We start from the raw sequence: 24,838 nt of genomic DNA, 5'->3' as shown, positions 1-24,838 counted from the left end.
TGTCTCTCTGCAGACGAGTTCGGTCCTCATAAGGCTAAGGGTGTGTGTGTATTAGCGTTAGTGATTATACTGTCTGTGCTCCCTGTCTCTCTGCAGACGAGTCCAGTCCTCCCAAGGATAAGGGCACGTGGAGGAAAGGCATCCCAGGCCTGATGAGGAAGCCCTTTGAGAAGAGGCACCCGGCAGGAGTCACCTTTGGAGTGCGGCTGGACGACTGCCCTCCAGCCCAGTCCAACAGAGTACGGCACCCTCACCCATTGGCTCTTCACATCTACCTACAGAATTAGCAGCTGAGATCCTCTTTATTTGCTTGATTGAATAGCTGTGCAATAACATTTTAATGTTACTGGGGATTCCATATTATTAAATTTAACATTTTATGAGTTTATATGAATATAGATTTTTATGCAGTTCAGTTCGGGGCTGGAGCCCAGAGTTTGACATAGTATAACCTGGTAGTGAACATTGTGCTTGCATTTCAGTTTGTGCCTCTGATAGTGAGTATTATGCTTGCATTTCAGCGTGTAGCGTTAATAGTGAGTTTTATGATTGCATTTCAGTTTGTCTCTGATAGTATTATGCTTGCGTTTCAGTGTGTAGCACTAATAGTGAATATTGTGCTTGCATTTCAGTGTGTAGCACTAATAGTGAATATTGTGCTTGTATTTCAGTGTGTAGCACTAATAGTGAGCGTTGTGCTTGCCTTTCAGTTTGTGCCTCTGATAGTGGAGATCTGCTGTAAGCTGGTGGAGGAGCGGGGGCTGGAGTACACTGGGATCTACAGGGTCCCCGGGAACAACGCCGCCATATCCAGCTTGCAGGAGGAGCTCAACAAGAGCATGGGCGACATCGACATCCATGACGACGTGAGTGTGTCCCTGTCCCGCCTCCGCCGCCCTCACCCTCTCCTTCAGCCTCCTCTCTTCTGTCTCTCACTCTCTTTCTTTCTCCTCCTTTCTTCCGTGCAGAAATGGCGGGATCTCAATGTCATCAGCAGTTTGCTGAAATCCTTCTTCCGGAAGCTGCCTGAACCCCTCTTCACAAACGGTAAGGTCCCGACAGCAAGACCGGCACGTACAGGCTTTTGAAGGGCCTTGGCTTTTTCACTTGTGGTGATTGTTAATGGCTCTGCATTTGAATGAAAATTTTACAGGGTTCTGTTTCATTCTGGTTTTACACCAGAATTAATTGAAAGAAACTGTCTACAGAATCCCTGAAGTTGATATATTTCAAGTCTGGTTTTTGACACTGACCATGAAACTCAGATTTTTACATTGGGGGAAAAAAAATGCAATGCTGAAAGGTTTCGGTCTTGTGAAAATTATTCCATTGAAGGCAACTGAGAATTGGCTGTAATATTTTCATTTTGCTGGAGTTAAATAAGGCCGCTTCCCTCTGGAACTGGGCAAATGCTGATAAAGTGCGCCCCCTAGTGAATGACAAAGGAATCTCTCTTGATTACAGATGCTGTGCACCTGTGCTCACACAAGCAGCCATTCTTCACTGGGTTTTTCATACATTGCGTTTTTGTTCTTTCTCTCCACAGAGAAGTATGCAGATTTTATAGAAGCCAATAGAACCGAGGATCCGGTGGAGAGGTTAAAAGTTCTCAAAAGATTGGTAAGTCGAACACGGCAGTGACTTTTTACTTTTGGATTTAAACCTGTGCAAAGGAATGTAGGGTGACACCCCCCCTTTCCCCCCCCCCTTCTCTGTTTCAGCTCCACGAGCTGCCAGACCATCACTACGAAACACTGAAGTTCCTCTCTGCACATCTCAAAGCGGTGGCTGACAACTCAGAGAAAAACAAGGTAGTGTGTCACTCCTGTGGGAGCGGTACTGTGTGCATTTTAACTGAGCACACTGTTAGCTATGTGTGCGTGTGTGCAACACCGAGAGAAATTTACCAGCCCACTGTAGGAGCCTTTGGGTTTTTGTCACTCCTTTTCTTTTTTTTTGGCCCACCGCTCTCCCATCCCTCCAGGGGACCACTTAATAATCTCTCCATTTCCCTTTGGGTCCTTTGCACAGTATTCAGGATTTCATCATGAACAAAATGTGCAGGTGTCTGTGTGTGACTTAGCGATCGCTCTCTCTGTCTCACGCTCTCTCTCTCTCTTTCTTTCTCTACACTCATTAACTCACACACACACTCACACACACAACCTCAATCACTCGCACTCACTCACTCACTCACTCACACACACACAAACTCACTCACTCACACACTCTCACACACAAACTCACTCACTCACTCACACACACACACACACAAACTCACTCACTCACTCACACACACCCACACAAACTCACTCACTCACACACACACACACACACACACACACACACAAACTCACTCACTCAATCACACACCCACCCGCCCACTCACTCCCTCACACGCTCACTCACTCACATATTCACATCACTCACTCACACACACACAAACTCACTCACTCACACACTCCCTCATACGCTCACTCACTCACTCACTCACTCACTCACTCACTCACTCACGCCCACACTCACTCACTCACGCCCGCACTCACTCACTCACTCACTCACGCCTGCACTCACTCACTCACGCCTGCACTCACTCACTCACACACTCCCTCATACGCTCACTCACTCACTCACTCACTCAATCACTCACTCACTCACTCACTCACTCACTCACTCACTCACTCACTCTCTCACTCAATCACACACACAAACTCACTCACTCACTGACTCAATCACACACACAAACTCACTCACACACACTCACTCGCACACAAACTCACTAACTCACACACTCACTGACTCACATTCACCTCACTCACTCACTCTCACACACACACACACACACACACAAACTCACTTACTCACTCACTCACACACACACACACACACACAAACTCACTCACTCACTCACTCACACACACAAACTCACTCACTCACTCACTCACTCACTCACTCACTCACTCACTCACTCACTCACACACACAAACTCACTCACTCACTCACTCACTCACACACTCACTCACTCACTCACTCACTCACTCACTCTCACACACACACACACACACACACACACACACACACACACACACACAAACTCACTCACTCAATCACACACCCACCCGCCCACTCACTCCCTCACTCTCTCACACACAAACTCACTCACTCACTCTCTCACTCACTCTCTCAGATGGAGCCCAGGAACCTAGCCATCGTGTTCGGCCCGACTCTGGTCAGGACGTCCGAGGACAACATGACCCACATGGTGACGCACATGCCGGACCAGTACAAGATAGTGGAGACCCTCATACAGCAAGTAAGAGCCGCTGCCGCGGACACGCCCGCCGCCACCATTACCGCTGTGACCGCCAGGAACCGTCCCCGCTGTCCGCTCTCTAAAATGGCCGCTCTCTTCTGTCCCCCTGCAGTACGGTTGGTTTTTCACTGAAGACGGCAGCGAGGAGCCCATGGTGTGTATGGACCACCGGCGACGTTAGCGGCCCTTCTGTCTCTCACCCCTCTGCTCTTTCTCTCTCTCTCTCTCTCTCTCTCTCTCTCTCTCTTTCGCTGGCCGCTCTCTTTCCATTTCCGTCTGTCCTGAAAGTCGGCCAGTCGCACGCAGGCTCCTGTAAGGCGTGACCTGCCCGCACGCAACATAGAAATGGAGGTTGTCTGCCAAGCACACATGTCCTGTATGTCTTGAAAACACTGGTAAAGCTTCTTTCCTGGTGCTCAGTTTTTTTTTTAGCTCTGTCGAACACATGGGGCCTGACTTACTAAGACCTTTAGCATGTGCATAACCTTTTAGCACGCGCAAAACTAATAACACGGCCAGCGATTGGTCATGGTTTTGTTTTGCATTCATCATTAGTTGTGTTATTGGTTTTACGTGTGCTAAATGGTTTTGCACATGCTAAAAGTCTAGTGAATCAGCCCAAGGCATTTAAGCTACAGGTGTGCAGCCTTTTCAGGGTTCATAACTTAGCCCTCAGTTCAGTTGACGCCGGCACCTTACTTCCTGTCACGTGATTAAGGCCAGCAAGTCCACCGGGTAGTCGCCGTTCGAGCGCCGCCCTCTGACCTCTGACCTCCGACCCCCTCTCTTCCCGCCTGCAGACCAGCGCGCAGCAGGAGAACGCGGTGGAGTCGCAGCCTGTGCCCAACATCGACCATCTGCTCACCAACATCGGGCGCACGGGCACCTCCCCTGGGGACGTATCAGGTAACTTAACGCTGGAGCAGGCCACCCGCGGGGCGGCTTAACGCCGCGGGTTCACCAACACCTCCAGCACGGTGAGAAACCTTTCTGCGAAGACTGGAACGGCAGTTGCTCTTGGCTTCTGTTTTTTGTTTTTCTTTTGAAGAGGAAACAGCCATTGCTTTGTTCTGTGCAGGAGACGCAGAAACGTAACGCGTGCCCTTGTATGTGAGTTGACAGATTTTATATTTTTTTGATGAGCTCCATTTTTATTTGCTTTTCATTAGATACACAGTCAGTTTATGGCCTTCTAAACCTACAAACTGTTCTAGCCTCTTTTATCGAGAAGATGCTTCATTTTGTCCATTTGGAAAGAAATGCAGCTAGTAAAAAAAAAAAAAATCCTGTGTGTAGGCTTTTCAGTTTAATTTAGCGTTTTATTCATTTTTGTTTCTCTTCGTTTTGCTTTGAAAGCCGTAACTGGTCCCGTTACGCGTTTCTGTTGGCTTGTGCGCCTTTTCTTTTTTCCCCTGGCACATTTCTTTCGCCCTTTGGCCCTTCTGCGGTTTGAAGCCGACAGGCTCTCTAAACCCTGCGGCCTCGAGCTCCTGCACTAACCCTGCATGTTTTATCCCTCCCCCCCCCCGAACGAGGAGAAAAAGCGTGATCCCTCTGTCTCTAGTTCCCCCTCTTCGCGTCGTCTCACGGGGCCTTCCCGCCATTTACACGTACCGGTTTTCAAACAGGCCAAGTGGGCGGAGTCTATCACACTGTGATGTCAGTGGTGGAGTCCGTGATATCGCTGATGGACAGCTGGAACTGTAGGAAGAAAGAGGACTGCTGTCCCCCGTGTAGCTGCCTAGTCTGCAGGACCCCCAGGTTCTTGTGAATTGGACAAAGGGAACAGGAAAAAAAACGAACAAAACAAAAAAAACCCCCCGACAAAAGCCAAAATGGACGCCCGTCCGTGCTGTACGTTTCTATTTAAGCACTCTTCGCACAGACCAGTAATGCTCTCTGAAAGCCTTTCTGCTGTTTCTCGTTATCTCCGAAGCAGACCGTGAGGAGAAATAGCATGGTACGGTCTACAGATCCTGTTTTACCGCTCATGAAGCATACCGCCATTTGTCTCAAAAGGGGTGTGGTGGGGGGCTGAGCTTTTGCTTTGCTTTGGAGATTAAAGCAGCCAGAAAAAAAGTCAAATTAAAAAAACAATTGGCAAAAAAAAAAAAAATCAAAAATAGAATATCTGGACAAAAAAGAAAGAAAACTGCATACTGTGAGAAGTTTCCTAGCTGGCTATGTAGAGGGTCTTTCTCATCCTCTCCTGTAGTGGCTCTTCTCTTAGCTAGCCCCTTTCTTCGCCCTGTCATGTGTGACCTTTGACCTCTGTGTTCTCCCCCTCTACCCCCCCCCCACCCATCCTCTGTTACCACCACGCCGTCGTCAGTCCTGACTCGCTGCCCGCATATTCGCACCTGTGTGCACGCGCGCTCGCCCGCCCGCCGTCCTCACGTCACCTCCCCGGACCGCCACACAGGTCCGCCATACAGGACTCGCTCACCCAAAGGTTTACCATCAGCGCATGAGTTGCTTGACAGTCAAACAACCTGAGCCACAGTAGTTATTAAACACTTCCTGATCTACTTAATCAGTTTACGTGAGCAAACCATGGAATGAAATGCCAGAGAACAAGCCTGTGTGTTTCCGTAGTTTTAGGTGCCCAATAAGTAACTTTTGTTTTGTGAACTTTCCTGAAGAAGGCAGTTTGTAAACGAGATGGTTCATCTCAAGGGGTTTATCCTATTGAATAAACCTGTATCAATCAATCAATCGGTTGCATGAGCTAAAATGCATGTATTCACATTTTGTCGTGCTATTAGGCGGAGGATATATTTTGCATTCTGGGAGCTGCAGACCAGCTCATACAGTGATCCAGTATCCTAATAATGAGGGAATGGGTGCACGCGCACACACACACGCACGCGCTCTTCAACGGCCAAGCGAAGAGACCATGTCACCCCCCCCCCCCCCCTTCGTCATTGTAAAGTAGGGGTTAGTAAAGAATGCCTTGGCTGGCGAATGTGGTTCTGTGTGCATGACGGCTTCCTGTTTCCTGTCCGCGCGAGCTGTTCCAGCCTCACCTCATCGGTCACCGCCGTGTTTCTCTGTGGCGAGCCCGCCCCCCGTCCCGTCTCGTCACATTTGTGGTGTCCGTGGAAGCGCCCGTTCCATCACATCGCCCGCTCGCGCGCCGGGACCGTTTCGACCCTGCTAACGTTTTTTTCTCTCTCCCCCCCCCCCCCCCCTTACTCCCCCCTCTCTCTCTTTCAGATTCGGCCACTAGCGACTCGACGAAATCCAAGGTGAGTCTCTGTCTAGGCGCGTCTGCTTTGGTTAAGCGGCGGTTTTTCCCGCCAGGGCTAGCGCGAGAGCCTGCCGCGGGGCCGCAGCCACTGGGGGGCAGCGCAAAACACAACTCGACCTCCACATGGTACCGCCTGCGTCCTCTCACTCCTGACCAGCGGCTGAGTTTGCTCCATCAGATTTAAAAACTGCTTGCACCTTCGAAACTGTTGGCAGAGGGATCAGAAACGGATGACCATCTTTTGGGCAACAGAGAGGAAACTTTAAAGATCGCTGGGTTCTGGTTACGATTGCGCAAAATTCGTTTTTTAATTTTTTTTGTTCATTCATTGAGCTTGGAGGATATTTTTCTCTTGAATTTTACGATCTCAAAGCTGTTTTTTTTTGCACTGCTGTCCATCTGGCTGCGTTCTACAGCTTTGGTTTGTTAATTGCGCTAGCAGCAGAACAGGCCCATTCCAGCCCTTTCCCCGGCTTGCCTTACCATGCTCCAGGCATGCCGCGCTCAAGCTGCTGATACAGCACCACTTTAGACCTGCTCTCACCTGACTAATGTTCCTCTCCTTGTGTGTGTAGGGCCTTCAGAGGAGCAGGTGGAGTACCTTAAGTGTGTGTGTGTGTGTGTGAGTGTGTGTGTGAGTGGGAAGGGGGGAGAGCGTGTGATGGTGGGAATGAGGGGGTTTCCCCCACAGCTGCCCGGCTGACCGGTGCCTCTGTCTCCTCAGCAGGGGTCTTGGGGGTCCGGGAAGGACCAGTACAGCCGAGATCTCCTGGTCTCCTCCATCTTTGCTGCAGCCAGCCGCAAACGAAAGAAGCCCAAGGAGAAGCCGCAGCCTAGCAGCTCGGACGACGACCTGGACGGCGCGCCGGCGGGGGCGGAGCCTCCGAGCGAGGGCCGGAGCCGGGCGCAGGACGGCGCGGGCCAGACGAACGCGGCGGGGGAGGGCGACGGATCCGGGCGGGAGAGCGGGAAGAGCGCAGCGGAGCGCCGCGACCCGGCGGCGGCGGCGGCCAGAGAGAAGACCTCCCCGAGCCCCGGCCCCGCCAAGTCCTCTCTGTCCGACCCCCCGTCGGACCTGGGGACCGCCAGCTCCCCGGCCTCGGCCCCGAGGGCCCCCGGCGGCGGGTGGGCGGGGCCCGAGTGCCGGGGCGGCGCGGCCGGGGCGGCGGAGGTGAGCTCCATCACCTCGGACTACTCCACCACCTCGTCCCTGACCTTCCTGACGGGGGCGGAGCCCAGCGCCCTGAGCCCCGAGGCGCGCTCGGCGGCCGAGAGCCGGGGGGACGAGGCGGACGACGAGCGCAGCGAGCTGGTCAGCGAGGGCCGGCCCGCCGAGACCGACAGCGAGAGCGACTTCTCCGTCTTCGCCGCCGGCCCGCCCCCGGACCGGGCCGCGGGGGAGGGGCCGCGGGGGGGGACCCCGCCGGGCAGCGGGCCCCCGCCGGGCAGCGGGCCGGGCGGCACCGACGGAGGCGCCACGCCCAAGCCGGACGGCCGCCGGCCCCTCCCCTCCCACAGGCTGATCGAGTGCGACACGCTGTCCCGGAGGCGGTCCCTGCGGCAGAAGACGGACAGCGAGTCGTCCACCGAGGGGGGGCGGAGCGAGCGGGAGCCCAACCGCCTGTCCCGCGTGCTGGAGGTGATGAAGAAGGGCCGGTCCACGGGCAGCCTGCTGAGCGTGCCGGCCCGCGACGGCGAGCGGCCCGAGCCCGTCTGGCGGCTCAAGATCACGGAGCGGCTCAAGTTCCGGCTGAAGACGTCGGCGGACGACATGTTCGGCGTGGGCACGCAGAAGGCCCGGCCCGCCGACGGGCGCAAGAAGAAGAACATCCGGCGGCGCCACACCATGGGCGGGCAGCAGGACTTCGCCGAGCTGGCCGTGGCGGGCGAGTGGGGCGGCGGCGGCGGCGGCGGCGGGGGCGAGCTCTCAGCCGTGGACCGGCTGAGGCCCAAGTGCAGCTCGCAGGACTTCTCCATCCGGGACTGGATCGCCCGCGAGCGGTCCCGCGCCGGCAGCCTGGAGCCCAGCCCGGACGCGCCCGCCGCCGCCGCCGAGGCCGAGCTGGAACCCGAGCTCCGGCCCTCGCCCTCGCCCTCCCCCGGTCCCCGGCCCGCCGAGCAGGTCAACGGGGGGGGCGTCCCGGGAAAGAGCAAAGGCCCGCTGTGCCTGGCGGGGGACGCCCACCCGCACAAACTGTCCGGCGCGCAAGTCGTCCGCTCGCGGTTTCATCAGTATCTATGAGAGACTAGGTGCGCGCGTGCGTGTGTGTGTGTGTGGTGTTACAGCGTGTGCGCGTGTGTGCGCGAGTGCGAGGTCTGCGTCTGTCCATATATCCACTAGGGTAACTGCACAATAGTTATTTTTACATACAAATGTATAAATGTACTGTATGTATGTTTATATACATACACGGTTTTAACAGACGTAACTGGATATACCTTCTATGTTTTTCCCCTTTTTTTTTCTTCGTTTTTTTTTTTTTTTTGTCATGGTTTAATCTCGTTTTCCCTGGTTTCCATGACTGAGGTGCAGGTGAGGTTTGTCCAAGCTCAGATACACGGAGAGAGAGCCAGAGCGTCAGATACTTCTTTCCTGAAGTGAACTCGCTTCAGCCTCTACATGGTACCTAATGGAGAGGATGCAGCGGCAAGTATTACTGAAGCATTTTCGCTGAACACAGAAGGATTTTTAAAAAACGTTTTTAACACGGAAGTGACGGTGCAGTTCTTTCCCCCGGTAACCCTTATGAAGAATGTATACGCTTGCTGTTATATTGACTAAAGCTTAGTTGCGTGTTACGACTCATTTTAAAAGTGTACATATTTCTCTCTGTACTTGAAGCGCGTTTTTGTTTCCGTTTAGCCCGCGTACGGGCTGTTTTCTGCGCTGTGTACTGTGGAAGGCTTTTTTTGCAGTGCATCGGAACAGCCAGACACTTTGCAGGCAGGACGAGAATTTTAAAAAGCTGTTTTTTTATACTTCTAAATGAGGAATGACAAACGAGTACTGACACAGCACATCTGCTGCAGCATGCCGCGTACAGTTCCGCACTGCGCTTGTGTTACCGTCGCTCTGTCAATTCCTGGCATTAGAACGCAGACAGGAGGGGAGAATGGAAGAACCCACCCTTAAAATCATGTCTCTTCACTTAATGAAAGTGCCTCGTTTTGAATCTGTTCTGAGTTAGGTGCCATATACCGTCTTTTTGATAAACTCCATGATGTACTGTGAATGACTGAATTTTATCTACATCTCATTAAATAATTTTTCAGATTCCAAATACAGACAGATTCTGAGCTTCCATTTTTATTATTTTTTTTAAAGGCATTCCAGTTGGGACTTAACGGGACTTAAAAAAAAGATTTCAAATCTTGATTTGTTTGTTTTTCTCGTGTTTTGGATTTTATTGGGACTTGAATTTGAAATATTTGTGAAAAAAGTGACTTAAATGTATGTTTTAGCCTCCCCCCCCTCCCCCCTCCCCATGCCAGATTTGATCGGTGTTGTAACATAGGCATGCAGAGCGCGAGTCCGATAAACCTGGTCAGGTCATCGCGGTTCTTGTGACCCTGTCTGAGGCTGCATGAAGGTGATACTTCCTCAAAACTGGAACGCTGTGTCCTGCCTGTGTACGGTCAAACCGCGGTCTGTCCCTTTCAAAAACACTGGAAATAAACGTCTTTGTGATATTTGTTCAGCGTTGTGTCAAATGTAGAGTGCAGTTTAATTAACATTGAACTCTGGCTGCTCAGTGGAGGCCATTTCTCATTAATACACACGGTACGCATAGAGCACAAGCCGGCCTTATCGAAGAAAAGTTCTGGAAGAATCACGTTTGGAAAAGAGTTTCAAAAGTGGCTGAAACCGTCAAGTCAGTTTTCACACTATCACCAGACAAATTATTGAATAAAATATCTTTAAAAAAATTTACCTCGACACGACTGGATATTCCAGTGTCTGAGTCAGTGTCACTGGTGAGATGTCACTTACCTGGGAAGGAAGGCTGGCCACTAAAACAGCAAACTTAAAGTTTGAATCCTGCGAGTTCCATAACATTTGGTACAAAAACATTTTTTCTTTTGGCTCTGAACTCCACAATTGAAGATTTGTAATCAAACAGCTGAGAATGTGCACGTGATTAAAGTCAACAGTCTCAGCTTTTATTTAAGGGTATTTCTTATACAGTTTGCTTTTTTATGCAGCAGTTTTTATACATAGCCCCCCCCCCCCATTAGAGGGCGCCATAATATTTGGGACATATTAATGTTCTGTAAATAAGTCATGGTTTGCATCTTGCAGTGTAGCCTCTAGTTCTGCAGATGGTAGTCACTGACTCAACACCTGCCTCTGGTGAGCTGTTCTACGGTCATAAACTGTAGAGGCCTCCCTTGGGCTACCACGCCCTTTGCAATTATGGAGCTCACCAGTGCTCCCTTCTCCCTCAATGTTCCAAGTCTAAAGTTTGGCCTATGTCTCTTTTTTCCCTTATTTCTCAAGCGTCATAATAGCTTCCTTGACTTTCATTGGCACGACTCCAGTCCTCCTGTTGACAAATGCTAGAATAAAGATTAGATACTGAAATCTCTTATGCCTGCACGAACATAGCAACTGAACACACCTGACTAATCAGAAACACCTGTGAAGCCATTTGTCCCACATATGCTGCCCTGAAATGGAGGGGAGGGGAGGGACCATGTATATAAAAATAAATTGCTGTTATTTCTACATAAAATGTTATTTTTTAAAAATACCTTTCAATAAAAGCTGAGAATCTGCGCTGTAACCACATTGGAATTTTTTTGATTACAAATCTAAAATTGTGGAGTATAGAGCCAAATCAAGAAAAAAATGTATTTGTTCCAAACATTGTGGAGCTCACTATGTGATGGGGAAAAACCTAAGAAATGCAGAATATTTCTTTAAAAAAAGTTTTCCTTTAATACAAAATAATGTACATATATATTTCAGATCTGCAGCGATGACTGGCACATTTCTAAATTGAATTTAAATTTCAGTTTCATAACCGTTTTATGTATACAACATATCATCTGTACATGTTGGGAGTGTGCGCGCACAGTACACAGAAGCGTCTTGAGCATGCTGTAGGAAGACCAGTTTTTTTGGTAACACCTCAAGTTCACATTAATCTGGTTCACAACTTGAAGAAGATTGAGAGACCAGAGAGAGAATCCGGAATCTAGTGCTTCAGGCTTGATTCAAACACTATAACCTGCTGCCTCACACAGAACCAACATTCAGTGTCATTCCCCAGTAGTAACAAGGCAAATCCAGGCATCCACACCTGGTCCTTCCAGACCCATGGCCCTGAGGTTTTAAGAGATGCCTCTAGACCAGGAGGCGTTATGAGCTCCAGGGCAAGTTCAAATGACTCCAATCAAACCATTAAGACCTGAGCTGGATTTAGGGCTATAGCCTTTTAGATCTAAAGAGTTTGACAATGGGGGAAAATATCTGTCCCTTCTTTTCAGTCTGGGTTTGACCATATTCATGTGATTTGTCTTTAAATGGTTAGTCTGACTGCTGGAAACTCTTGCTTACTGGCATTACCTGTAAATACAGTCTGGAGTCTGTAGTCATAAAGTGTCTCAGAGAAAAAAAGTTTGATCACTGGAGTACCGTATGTGTGGGAGGCATGGATCCCTCCACAGTGGGAGGGGTGAGCCTCATTTAGCATCTATACAGCATCTACTCTGAACCCATCTGGCAAGGATATGGATCCATGCATACAAGCTTGTGAGAATGAGAAGAATATGGCTTAGCAGGCATTTCTATCTAACATACAGTACTGGTCTATTTACACAAGATCCTGAAGTATTTCTTATCTCTTAAGCCACAACTTTGAAAACATGAACTCCTGACCTTTAGATGATCATGAGGTTGAACTGTCCTTAGGATACAAACTAAATTACGTCAGCTGATTAAATATTAAAAAGCCATTGCAACCACTACCGAGTTTTATTAATGTTACTAAGCAGCAGAGCGTAACCATTTATTTGAAGAAAAAAAAAACCTCCAGGTAGTTTTTTTTTTTTTACACCTTTAGTATCTTGAGTGTTATGGTGCTGTATTTTGATTCCCTTTAAATATTAGGTTTGACTGTAACGGTTTTTCGTTCTCTGTAAAAAGTTATACAACATATCCCTAGTTATAGACCATGACCAGCCGAGAAGTCTGTGAGATGAGAAAAAGTGCTGAATGGTGTGAAACTGTCGATCGTTGATAGGTAAATGGAGCCAGAATAGAGTCTCGGTGGAAGAGACAAACTCCCGCTCAACCCACAGTCAGAAATAAGCTTTAAACAGTACCTCTGATTTCAACTGGGATGGTCAGTTAAAGGAAAAGGGAAACAACGTAGACAGACCCCCAAAAAAGACTCCAGTCAATTACAATATTATCCTGCAATTAAACTATTAAATAAAATGAAATGTGCAAAGAACATAAATATTTGATGCAATTATACAAACTGAAATTGTAGCATGTATCTACACGGACATGCGTGTCTTTCACCACCTCAAATATGTTCACCCACGACTATGAAAAGCCAGGGAGCTGAGGAGCTGAGGAACAGCAGCATCTCTACTCAACATGAACTGGCTTCCACTGATCCGAAACAAGAGCCAGCAAGCCTTCCCCACCCGTTTTGTGCAAAACATTTAAACTGATCCAAGGTCAGAATCCGGAGGCGCCACCCACCCAACCCCTTGCTTTGCACCCCCCGAGTGCCAAGGAACAGGGTCGCGGTGGGGTTGGAGGTCACAGGACACGACGTCTCTCAAGAAGCAGCAGGGGCGACGGCAGTAGCAGTGGCGTTTGTACATGGGGAAAGGGCCTCGGACAGGGCTCCTGTCTCTTATCGAGTCAGTCATGGGGTATAGGCCCAAAGGCGACCTTCCCAAATGACGGTGTCATCGCCTGCAAACAGAAACAGTCGTGTTCACTGGAGAATGGTCAGGGACATTTTCATATAGTTCACAGAGTTAGCTTCCAACAAGACACAATGGGTACAGGCACTCAGCAAAATGGTATATTAATAATAATAATAATGATACTAATAATAATACTACACTATTATCATACAATGAAATTGCAGTCCAAGTGCTTTACTATGCAAGTCCAATGCAACATTTTAAATGAAGTATGAATCATTGATGACGTATGAAAAGAGGTTCATAAAAACTATTGAAAATATGAATACATAAGAGTGAAGATTTCCCAGAAGCCACCCTCCAGCAGGAAGAGAGGTACGGTGTGGGTCTGAGAGGAGCTGGGGGAAATCACCCTCCCTACCTCTGCCGCACAGAGCTGTATGAATCCAGCAGCTGGGTGCTGGCCCGCTCCAGGTTCCAGTCGTGCATCTCCAGAACCTTCTGGCACTCTGTCCGGGTCTTCAGGCCCAAACAGAACAGCTGCTCCACCTGGTAGCCAAGGCATAAAAATACAAAATAAGTTTTTATTCCAAAAATAATAATAATAATTATAAACTTCTAGACAAGCTCAATTTTGTCAGGACCTAGATTTTTTGCAAGGAAATTTTGGCTCTGTCATGGTCAAAATGGCAATCTATTGGCAAACTACTGTATTTTGGCCAGCCAGTAAAATCATTTGCCTCCTTTTCTCCCAAGATTGGATTTCCTAAACATATTTTCTCAGTGCATTGCTCGCAACTGCTGTTGAGTCAGGAAGAGCCACCCAGTAGTACCCTTGTATTTACATTGCTTGTGTTAGAGGAAATGCAGGTGATATCCACATACCTTCAGGTACTGGACTGCCCTCTGTATGTTCCAGCCATAGTTTTGCAGTGCTGTCTGACACTCCTCTATTGTCACTCCATGCACTGCTTCCTGCACCTGGACACCAAACGCAGCCAGTCAGACCTCTCAAATGCACCCAAAGCACGTACTCATAGCCAATCAGACCTCTGAACATTATGTTAAAACTTATGACAAAATGCCCTAATTACTTAAATGGGGACCAGGCAGAACTCATACATCAGCATCATTCATTTAACACAGTTTTGCCAGTTATAAATCAATACATCAGTACAATCATCAAAAACACAGAGACCAGTGAATAAATATACAGATCAATCCATTCACCAGTTTAAGTGTTTAAAGTCCGGGTTCAGCATACTCACCAGTTTAATAGAGCTTAAAGTCTCTATTCAGCCCACTCACCTGTTTGATAGTGTCTAAAATCCCGGCTTGTCCATCATTGCTCATCCAGGGCATGCCATGCGAGGTCTTCATGTGATGCAAGTCCTTCAGGCTGCTGTTGTTATTGGAGGAGAAGTTGTCCTTGAAGTTGCCCTGGTGCATCATGGGTCGCACGGTGGCGGTGTTGGCCGACCGTCTGTCCTCAGGGTTCTCGGCCTCCCTGAAGAAGCGGTCGTATCTGTCCAGGTAAGGCGGCCGTTCGGGCAGGAGGTAGTAGTGGGTGCTGCTCACCTTCTTGCCGTCCCGGACAATGGGGAGGATGCAGGGCGCCCGAGCGCTCTCCTTTTCCTGCGCCTGGATCACCTTGGGGGCGGTGTATTTGGGGTCGGAGGCAAAGCTCTGCGTGGTGGGCATGGGCCTGCTGTTCGGGGAGGTGGACAGGCAGCAGGACCCCAGGGACAGGGCAGAGCACAGCCCGACCCTCTGCTGGGGGGACCCAACGTGGGGGCCCAGGGGGCTGGGGGCGCGGGAGCTGGGCTGGGACAGGATGTCCCGGGGAGGGAGCAGGGGGGGCCTGTCCTTGTTGTCCCCCTCACCCCCAGAGGAGGGGGACACGTCCCGGGACCGGTAGGCGCAGTCCCCGCGCCTGCTGGGGCGTGGTGGGATGGGAATCCGTGGCGGGATCTGGGGCTTGTCCTGGGGGAAAGGCAGGATGATCTGCCGGTGGGGGGCCTCCATGCCGGGGGGGGTGGGGGATGGGGGCAGGGAGGAGCTCACCGGGACGTTGAGCCTCCTCATGCAGTCCTGCTGCAGCTCCTGGAAGATTTCTGCTGACTGGGAGAAGCTGCGACTTCCACCCTGTCTGGTGGGGACGAAGAGGTTGTCCTCCACCGGTGGCTTGTCCCCGCCCATCACGCCCTCTGGGGACGTGGCCTCCGACGTTCCACCCTGTTCCCCCCCACCCTTCCGCTCAGCCTCATTGATGGAGCTCACCTCCACATCATCCTCGTCCTGGGCCACATCGTCGTACGCGGGGGGCGCGGGCAGGGGTTTGGTATCCCAGTCTACCACCAGGGTGGGGTTCAAGAGGCCAGTGGGACTCTGGGGGGGCGTGGTGTCCAGGAGGAAGTCAGGCAGTGGGCTAGGGGCCAGTTTGGGTGCAGCAGGAGGGTGCAGTTCTGTCATTGGGGAAGGAGTTGCGGAGATGAAGATCTCCTCGTCAAAGTCTATGAGAGGCCCCTCAGTCCGGGCACCATCCCCTTGCACGGTTTGAGGTTTGAGTCTCAGTCCTCGGATCATAGCCCCCGGGCTCTTCAGAGTGAGCCTCGTCAGGCCTGAGGCTGCAGATTCATCATCATCATGAACCGTCTCGTAGCAGGCTTCTAAGATAACACACACACACACACACACACACATATATATATTCATATGCAAGAGCCTATGCCTCTCCATTACACAGCCAATAACATGCATAATACTGCATTTTATAGCCCATTAAAATGATAATGTTGCATTATACAACCAATCACATTCATAGCACTGCATTATAGAGCTAGTCAAATTCATGGCACCGTACTGGAGGTAGCTAGAGTAGAAGAGCAAAAGGGACAGGAGTAGTGTTTAAACCAGACTGAGGGTACAGACTTACTCTTCAGAAACATTGCTGGCTGGGGGGGCCGTGGAGGGGGCTCCTCTGGACATCATAACAAGGCACAGAGCAAGAGGAAGAAAAAAAGAGACACCCATGCAGTAGAACGTAAAGGAGAAAGTCCCACAGCTTTAAAGAGGAAGGATAGGTTTCACCTTGTGAAACGTCTGGCTAAAAGCATCTGCTAAACCACTGTATTGTACATTGTAAACTGTGGTTTACAGAGGCCAGAAGAAAGCCTGACAGGAGAGCGGTGTATGAGAGCACTGAGAGAGAGGTTCTAAGATTGATGGTTTCAGGTTATTACAGTTCTGCGGAAATACTTAGCAAGAAAACAGCCACTATAACCCACAGCTTGTTTCACTGAACATCGACTAAGCACCTTTCAACTGGCTGACCTCCAGGAATTTCACAGGGCTACCTACAGTGCTTCTTGTTTTTGGTAATAACTCACTTTTAGCTCGTCCCGGCAGCTGAGTGGGTCTGGCGGCTGTCGGGTCCATTCCCAGAACGTCTGGAGGGTCCATGGGGTTGCCCAGGTAAAGGCTGAGACACAGAGACACAGAGTAATGAGGAACTGAGCAGAATGACAGAGCTGCAGGGATCTCTGCCCCCCTCAGCAGGCTGTGAGATGTGATGCCTGAGACCTGGCAGCACATGCAATCTGAGGAGGGTCCGTTTCATATCCTGAAGCTGGTAGATGGGCGGCAGAGCAGATAGGCGGGGAGGATCTAACAGTAATAGGTAACCCTCTCACCCTCTTGTGTGAGATATGATGGTATAGGGCTCTTACTCGTCAATCTTGTCAGGGAAGCCCCAGCAGCGTTGGGGGTTGGAGTCTCCATGGCCCGTGTGAATGAAGCTGTGCTTGAGTGGCCTGCTGATGTCGTGGGCTGACAGGCCAGCTACCGAGGTCACTGCGTTCCTGGGAAACTGGCCCACCTTCAGGGTCCGCTTGTTCTGTCCGCGCCACCAGTAGTGCTCAGCCCTTCATGACACACCCACACTTCAGATCTCAAAGTATAACAGGACAGTCAAATCAGCCCACGTGAACCTGAGAGTACTGAATGATAAAGTCGGGCTGCCCAATCCTATTCCTGGAGATCTACCATCCTTTATGTTCTCATTACAACCCTAATTTGGCACACCTGATTCTACTAATAAGCAGCTGAACAACTGTGACTGTTTTAATTGAGGTTCTGTGAGGAGTGAGAGTTATAAATTCAGTTCTGGGTGGATGAGCTATTACATGCTCTGACCTGCCCTCGATGATGGTGATGACGTCGTTTAACTGGATGAGCAGTTTGTCCGGCTCTACAAAGTCCTGCAGTGCCCTCATGTCTGTGGGCATCGTCTGGAGAAAAACACCAGAAATATTACAACATTATCAGAGGTGAACCAAATTAGTACATTCCATACGGTCAAGAGAAATCAGTTTCATCAAAGAGGGGATAGCACACAGTTACAGTAATACAGTTTTAATGGGGGAAGGAGGAGCGCAGTTTTTGATTTAGCGCAGTTTTTGTGCAGGTGAGTGCTGGAAGAGTAATGAATAAGCGCTGTGCAATGTCAGCCCGTCTTGCCTCGATCAGAAACTCGCGCAGAGCGATGAAGGTGGGTCTGTCATCAGGCTTCTGAGCCCAGCTCTGCAGCATCACGTTGTAGATGTCCTGGGGACAGTCCTCAGGTTTGGGCAGCCGCTCCCCGTCCTTATCCACCTTATGAAGGATCTGACCCCCCACACACACACACACACACACACACGCACACACACACGACAGCAGACCTCACTAAGAGTGTTGCAATCAAGAAGTGACTGGACCCTTCTTCACATCACATCACTACAAAGACCAAGAATTTTTCCTCACTGCACTGGCCACACTACAGTACTTCAAAAACCATTTTGAATACAGACACCCAGCAGAGGCTGTACTTAAGAAAGGGACAGTGACAGGGCTGTCTTTAAGAAAAGGGGGTGATCACAAGATGAGGGTTCACTTATTTTAGCAGTAGAATTGGGCAGTGGGTAAGAAATAGTTCCTGTAACTCAGAGATAGCAGCACAATGACATCAGTCACCTGACTGCCGTTGAGGCCCACCCAGGGCTCCTGGCCGTGGGTGAACATCTCCCACAGCGTCACCCCAAACATCCAGGTGTCACTGGCATGAGAGAATGTGCGTGTCTTAAGGCTCTCTGGAGCGCACCTGCCAACGAACACACACATGCACACACGCATACACACACACACACACACACACACACACACGCACACAGTGAAATAAGTGTGAAGACGAGAGCTATCAGGAAAGATTGACCAATTCACAGACGTTGTTTTAACCTCTCAGTTGCTATTTCTTTGGGAATGACCTCATTTAGCCTAGAGTGCTACAATTTTTATTCATAGGATCCGGGACACCAGGAGAAGGGACAGAAGGGGGGTGAGGTCACATGGGGGGTACAGACAAGGGGACTGGACGTCAGCAGCACGACACTCACCAGGCAAAGGGGACCTTGCGGTGCTCCTGCATGACGTAGTGGTCGTCGTTCTTGGGCAGCGCCCTCATGAGGCCGAAGTCCCCGATCTTCACCTGCTCCTTGGAGGCCAGCAGGATGTTGCGGGCGGCCAAGTCGCGGTGGATGAAGCGCTTGGACTCCAGGTAGGCCATGCCATTGGCGATCTGGATGGCGTAGTGACACAACGTGGAGATGAGCAGGTGGCACTGGTGCCTTCTCAGCCGATCCAGCAAGGAGCCCAGAGGGGCCAGCTCCGTCACCTAGAGAGGGGAAGGGGAAAATCAGGGTCTGGGTCAATTCCACTGCAATTTTGGCCAATTCAGGAAACTGACTAAAATCCAGATACATTCAATCAAAGCAGGCAGAGGCAATGATTGGTGTAAGTATATCGTCTTGGTGTCCTCTGCACTGTCGGCGACCCCTGTTGTGATGCGGCAACCCCTTATTGGATACAATGCTATAACATGATTGTGTAGGCATCCTTACATAATTTATTGCTGTTACTAGCCTGCGGGCTAAAATTATAGCACTGTTATAACCAAGTAGTTAGCTAAGTTGTGTACGTTGTTCTAGATAAGAACATCTGCTAAATGCCTGCAATGTAATGTAATGTAAAGCTGAATGGATGATAAAATTGCAAAGATGGCACTTTAGCTAGATAGTTTACTAATAGCTAGCCTTCCTGTTGCTTTTGGGGTTTACTGAAAAATCGCTAGGTTTATACATGTAGCAACCTACTGTAGCTAGCTAACGTTCGCCATCTGAGTAATTCACAACTGCTAGCAAGCTAGCTAGTTCTGTAGCCATCTTAGAAACTATCTCACAGGCTAGTGAGGCTGCCGCGAGTGAAACACTTTCAAAATACACAATCATGTGACAGCATTCTTTGCAATAAGGGGTCGATACATTGCAATCACTATGGAACCAGAAATTGGGGGTCGCAGGGGATGCAGACGATGCACTTACACCAGGCCTCGGGTCTGACCTAGCAGCAGCTTCTCTTACCATTTTCATCGGGGGCGTGAGGACAACACCATATAGCCGGATGAGGTTCTGGTGGTCCAGCGAGTGCATGGCGTTCACTTCCCGTATGAAGTCATCCAGGGCGTCTGGCTGGCTGAGCACGTCGGACTTCAGACATTTCACCGCCACGTTTAGCTAGGCATGGGGGAGAATTTGCTCTCAGCAATGATCGAGGGTCCATAGCAAACTGAAGCGATGGATCGAACCCAAGACGAAAATCCTTCTAGAACTCGGTAAACCCCATTAGTACCCCCCCCACCCAAAGACCATCTGTGCACTGCTTATTGAGTCATAATGACTTCTCAGTTCATAATGCTTCAGTCATCGGCTGGGTCAGGGTATTTAAAGGTGACAGCTGTGTGTTTCTCCCCAGAATTCCCTCCAGGGGCCAGGTCCGAACTCCACAGATGCAGAGGTGCAATTTTCTCTGCAATTCTCATGGATAACAGTGCTTCACATTTGGGACCGACACCCACATCGCTATGTGGATATCTATTCCTCCAGATTTAAAAATGCGAGGACGTTCTGGAACTAAACTGTGGGGAACTGAGGGGGCGAAACAGGAAAGTAACATCTGCAGCTAGCTACTGGCTCCCATGACTTAAGGCAGAATTATTTTACTGTACATTAAAGTAATTTCGTACAATTTTTTGTATGTAGTTTTGTCAAAAACATCCATATATATTTGTTTTAGGTGTGAGGAATTAGGGCTCAAACTATCTGCAGATTTGCAGGCACTTTGAGGTAGCTTCATGTTCAAAATGTCATGAAGCAGTGAATAGGCAGTATGCTAATTTACACTCCTTTTCAATGGCAGTTCCATTATTTGTAGGACTGTGCATATTTGACAATAGCATTGTCCAACAACCCTCTCTGGCCAATCAGATGCATACAGTCTGCAAGCTACACATAAAGACTGACAAAAGTATCAAAATAAGTATTCATACAAGCATTAATAATCCACCCAGGAGGCAAGATCCCACCCCCTGTGCGTTTTCACTTACCACGTTCCCTGTGGGCGCCACCCACTCACCGCGCTTGACCACGCCGAAGGAACCATCGCCCAGCTTCTCCAGCAGCGTCAGGTCCCTGTCGCTGATCAGGCAGGTGAGGGCCTGCTGGCCCTCAGCGGGGGGCGGGGTGGGGGACGGCTTACGGAAAGAGGAGACGGGCTGGGGCTGGAGCTCGGAGTCTGGCCTCTTACCGCTGAACACCTGGAAAGACATCGATTGCGACAAAATTAAGTGGATTGGAGTGTGAACTGCAAAGCACTCCAATATGACTATATGAATGGGTAATTTTCATATTTATCACAGGGAAAAGAGAGCACCTCAAAAAACATCCTCTGCAAGTTCACTGAATTCCTCGCTTTTGACTGAAATAAGGTTTGAGATATACTTTTTGAGCTTCAGAGCTGGGGCCTTATATTTGCTCAAAGCAAGCCAGCGAGCATGCTATGAAATAAGCAAGTGAATGAACTAACAAACACAGCACACAGCTGGGGAGGAAGATTACTGCAGCCCTTCCCTTCGTGTGTATGTGTGTGTGTGTGTGTGTGTGTGTTTGCTTGCGCAAGTGTGTTAGGGTGTGGGTGTTAAAAAACGACATCATCACTTCACTTGACTCATGACTCACTTGGATGTGGTGAAACAGAAGGTAGACTGCAGTACAACTTAAAACTCTTTAGTGGTTAGGGGTCTCTCAATGATCCTCAGCTAATTGCAGCCGAGGCTGTGGCTCCGGAGTGGTTGTCATGGATATAAGCCTGTTTCCTTCCCTCAGGATTCACCGGAATCCTGGCAGATGTGGAGTTCCTGAATGCAGAGCCTGTATTTTGACTCTGGATGTGGAATTGCCAATCAGCCCTGGAGCTGTGCAAGGCCATTTCCACAATCTGTGTAAATGTCATTTTTTCCACATAATGTGTAATACTATGCACTGCTGTTTCTGAAGGGGGAAAAACCAGCCGTGCCGTAATGCCTTCATTAACAGTGTGTAGCTTATAGCAGTCAGATAGCATTTTGCTATCTTTGATGACTACAGCAGGTCAGGACCTTGGTTTAATGACTCATCTGACATCTGAGTGTCCCATCCACAGCTCAGCATCCCTATCACAGAACTGGACAGATTTACAGAGTTACCATATCCTGATGGAAAACTGCCCCCTACTGGTGCAATAAACTATGTGTGGCATTAAGCTAATACTAAGCTTAATGTCAGCTGGAGACTACAGTCACACATTAGATGGCAACTTTACAGCAAAATTCCAGTCATAACATGAGCAAAGCAAGGCGCAGTACTGAAGAAGGCAAGCTTGACTGTTGATTTTCAACTGTCCCAATACTGCATTATTTCCCACAGACACTCAATGAAGTGTGTGTGTGTGTGTGTGTGTGTGTGTGCGCGCGCGTGTGAGACAGGGAGACCCCAGAGCACCTTGCTCATCCAGGACTTGCGCTTGCACAGAGCTTTCCTTCTCTTGACTGCCTCCCACAGCCGTCTCTGGCCTGAAAGGATACAGGAGGGGAAATAATCATCTCCCAGTGAAGAGATGGGTTTAGCCATGATTTAGGAGCACCAAGCTTTAACAAGGGAAATATTACACAGAAAATATTCTTGCCAATTATTTTGTCATTAACTTCACAATTTGATAACCGCTATATTAGGCAGGGGACGGAAATCTCATTTCTGGAAGGTGTGTGTGCAGGTTTTCTGGCCACCGATGAATTAGCTGAACAGACGAACACTGGTTTATCTATAGACTAGACCCCAGTAAAGTAGTTAAATGCTCCCCATAGAGCCCCAAAGCAGCCTTCAGCAATCATTCATGAGAATGTCAAGAAATTAATCTAAAATGCCACTTCATGTAAATCAATAAAGAATTAAATTATTATGAGCAGCATTTGTCATGAAAATCCGATAGAAATACACAGGCCCTCCGTGATGTGAAATCCAGAAACAGATACACAGACAGGGCCATTCATGGTGTAAAATCCAGAAACAGATACACAGACAGGGCCCACCCTTCCCAGCCATAGTATTATGTTGCCGTTAAACTCGTGAACACCTGAGGGCTTCTACAGTGTAGTGGGAGGTGGGGGCGTGAGGAGGAAATGAACCGACACCCCCTACCCTGCCCCAGTCCTGGCCTCACCTGGTCGCCCCATCCCGATCTTCTCCAGGTCCTCACTCTTCACGTAGTCAAAGTGCGAGAGGCGTGTGACGTTGAGGTCGTCACGGATACGCAGTAGGTACTGCTGCAGCTGAACCTCCGTCAGGAGCTCCAGGAGCCAATCTGTTCCCTCGTCCGACTGCATGCTGCTGCCCAGCTTCTGTACAAGCAGACAGACAGAGAGACAGACAGTCCACACACAATCCTTTATACAGAATAGGCGCTACAACCAAGCTAGACTCAAGAAAGAAAAACAGACAGGCAGACAGTCAATGTGCAACCCTTTAATAAATCCATTCTAGTCCTATGTTTCTCTATGGACGGACAGACAGACTTCTTTACTGAATCATTGTTACAGCCAAGATTCTTTACAGACATATGGACAGTCAATGAACAATTACTACACAGTTACTAAAGCCATGTGACTCACTGCAAAATAAAAGCAGTATCAACAAAAGCACTGAAAACACAGCTGACATCTTTTCTTTGTTCCCTTATGCTATTAAACAATCGCACACATTTCAACACTCAGGGGATCACTTAAGAGGTTCTACAGACACAACAGGTCCCCAGCTAAAGTCCCCAGAGTCCCAGGTCACAAAAGAATGTTCTTTGCACACAGCTGTTTATTTAATATTTATTGCAGTAACTGAACAAAAACTGAGGATCCCAATCCAGGCACTTGGGTCAAGTCCTCCCTCGCTCGCTCGCTCGCTCGTACGCACGCACGTACGCACCCTCCATTCTGTTCCCCATGGTCTCTAATTATTTGATCTTATTCTGTACACAACATGAGGAACATCATCTGCTTTCCATTACAAACCACTACCCTCACCCCCCCCCCCCCCCCACCTCACAAAGGTCATTTGGTCTCTAATGGAGTTAAGAGGGTCTTCCTGTTTTTATTTGTGGACTCGTGTGCTGTAGACCCCAGTAGGACAGAAGCTCACATAAGGCACGGTTCATACTGCAGTTGGGGGGGTGGGGGTGGGGGCAATGACAGGAAGTCCATTGTTTTTCTTTCCCTTCCGACAGTAAGAGCTCCTGTGTGCGCGAGAGGAATTAGACCTCTCTGAGGGGGAGAGCGGACCTTTACACCGAGAGAAAGGCTGAACGCAAACACATGCACACATATGGTGAGGACCAAAAGTCTGAGGACACTACCAAGAACTGACTGTTTTCATTATTTATCAATGCAATTGTGATGCTCTGTTTATACTTATTCATGAACACATTATATTCAAATAAGTTTTAAAAAGTATGTAGGCATTTACTGCAGCTCAAAAAATGATAGTACTTGATGTTACCACCTTTTGCCTTGATCACTGCCTTCACTCTGCTTGGCATTAATTCCACTAGCTTGTGCAACACTTCATCTTCCATTTCATCCCAGTGCTTTCTCAACACTTCCCATAGATGATGTTACTTGATCTTTGGCCTTTTCCCCTCATCAACTGCTTCCACAGATGTTCGATTGGGTACAGGTCCAGTGACTGCAGTGAGAATGGCATTCCAATAAGCTCCCCTTGTTCTCAGTAATGTCTTCTTGAATAAGAAGTGTAATTGGAGTATCATAATCGCAACAAGGACTTAGTAGTGTCCTCAGACTTTCAGTCCCCACTACACAAATAAAAACACACACACACACACACACACACACACACAAAGTGTCTTACAGAAGTCAGTGTGGTCTCTAATCAAGTGGAGTGGTTTGCTGAGTCATGGCCATGCTACCCTCTCCT

General features: G+C 49.2%; 2 protein-coding genes across 16 annotated transcripts in view; one reads left to right on the top strand and one right to left on the bottom strand.

Annotated features, from left to right (window-relative positions):
* Positions 1-10,256, top strand: part of LOC135253333 (rho GTPase-activating protein 21-like) — a 94,373-nt gene extending 84,117 nt beyond the window's left edge. For 4 of the 6 annotated variants that reach the window (XM_064332466.1, XM_064332465.1, XM_064332461.1 and 1 more), the window contains 10 exons: positions 97-239; positions 711-866; positions 969-1,047; positions 1,547-1,620; positions 1,722-1,811; positions 3,188-3,313; positions 3,426-3,467; positions 4,114-4,219; positions 6,530-6,561; positions 7,288-10,256. In XM_064332466.1, coding sequence (XP_064188536.1) covers positions 97-239; positions 711-866; positions 969-1,047; positions 1,547-1,620; positions 1,722-1,811; positions 3,188-3,313; positions 3,426-3,467; positions 4,114-4,219; positions 6,530-6,561; positions 7,288-8,805 — 2,366 coding nt within the window. In that variant the 3' untranslated portion in view covers positions 8,806-10,256. The remainder of the gene's footprint in view (positions 1-96; positions 240-710; positions 867-968; positions 1,048-1,546; positions 1,621-1,721; positions 1,812-3,187; positions 3,314-3,425; positions 3,468-4,113; positions 4,220-6,529; positions 6,562-7,287) is intronic. The other 2 variants (XM_064332467.1, XM_064332463.1) reach the window with 1 other exon arrangement.
* Positions 10,257-10,702: 446 nt separating this feature from the next.
* Positions 10,703-24,838, bottom strand: part of LOC135253334 (activated CDC42 kinase 1-like) — a 45,604-nt gene continuing 31,468 nt past the window's right edge. For 8 of the 10 annotated variants that reach the window (XM_064332475.1, XM_064332478.1, XM_064332473.1 and 5 more), the window contains 15 exons: positions 23,079-23,256; positions 22,361-22,431; positions 20,929-21,138; positions 19,907-20,059; positions 18,884-19,161; positions 18,465-18,591; positions 17,970-18,116; positions 17,646-17,740; positions 17,180-17,374; positions 16,841-16,932; positions 16,387-16,431; positions 14,760-16,120; positions 14,337-14,432; positions 13,873-14,000; positions 10,703-13,497 (listed from right to left, as the gene is read on the bottom strand). In XM_064332475.1, the coding sequence (XP_064188545.1) occupies positions 13,491-13,497; positions 13,873-14,000; positions 14,337-14,432; positions 14,760-16,120; positions 16,387-16,431; positions 16,841-16,932; positions 17,180-17,374; positions 17,646-17,740; positions 17,970-18,116; positions 18,465-18,591; positions 18,884-19,161; positions 19,907-20,059; positions 20,929-21,138; positions 22,361-22,431; positions 23,079-23,241 (3,168 nt within the window). In that variant the 5' untranslated portion in view covers positions 23,242-23,256 and the 3' untranslated portion in view covers positions 10,703-13,490. Of the gene's footprint in view, positions 13,498-13,868; positions 14,001-14,336; positions 14,433-14,759; positions 16,121-16,386; positions 16,432-16,840; positions 16,933-17,179; positions 17,375-17,645; positions 17,741-17,969; positions 18,117-18,464; positions 18,592-18,883; positions 19,162-19,906; positions 20,060-20,928; positions 21,139-22,360; positions 22,432-23,078; positions 23,257-24,838 lie in introns of those variants that run through there. The other 2 variants (XM_064332471.1, XM_064332469.1) reach the window with 2 other exon arrangements.

The sequence above is a fragment of the Anguilla rostrata genome, chromosome 4, assembly GCF_018555375.3.
Source record: "Anguilla rostrata isolate EN2019 chromosome 4, ASM1855537v3, whole genome shotgun sequence".
Lineage (NCBI taxonomy): Eukaryota > Metazoa > Chordata > Actinopteri > Anguilliformes > Anguillidae > Anguilla > Anguilla rostrata.
The sequence above is the reverse complement of the archived record's forward strand: the minus strand, read 5'-3'. Positions and strand labels throughout refer to the sequence as shown.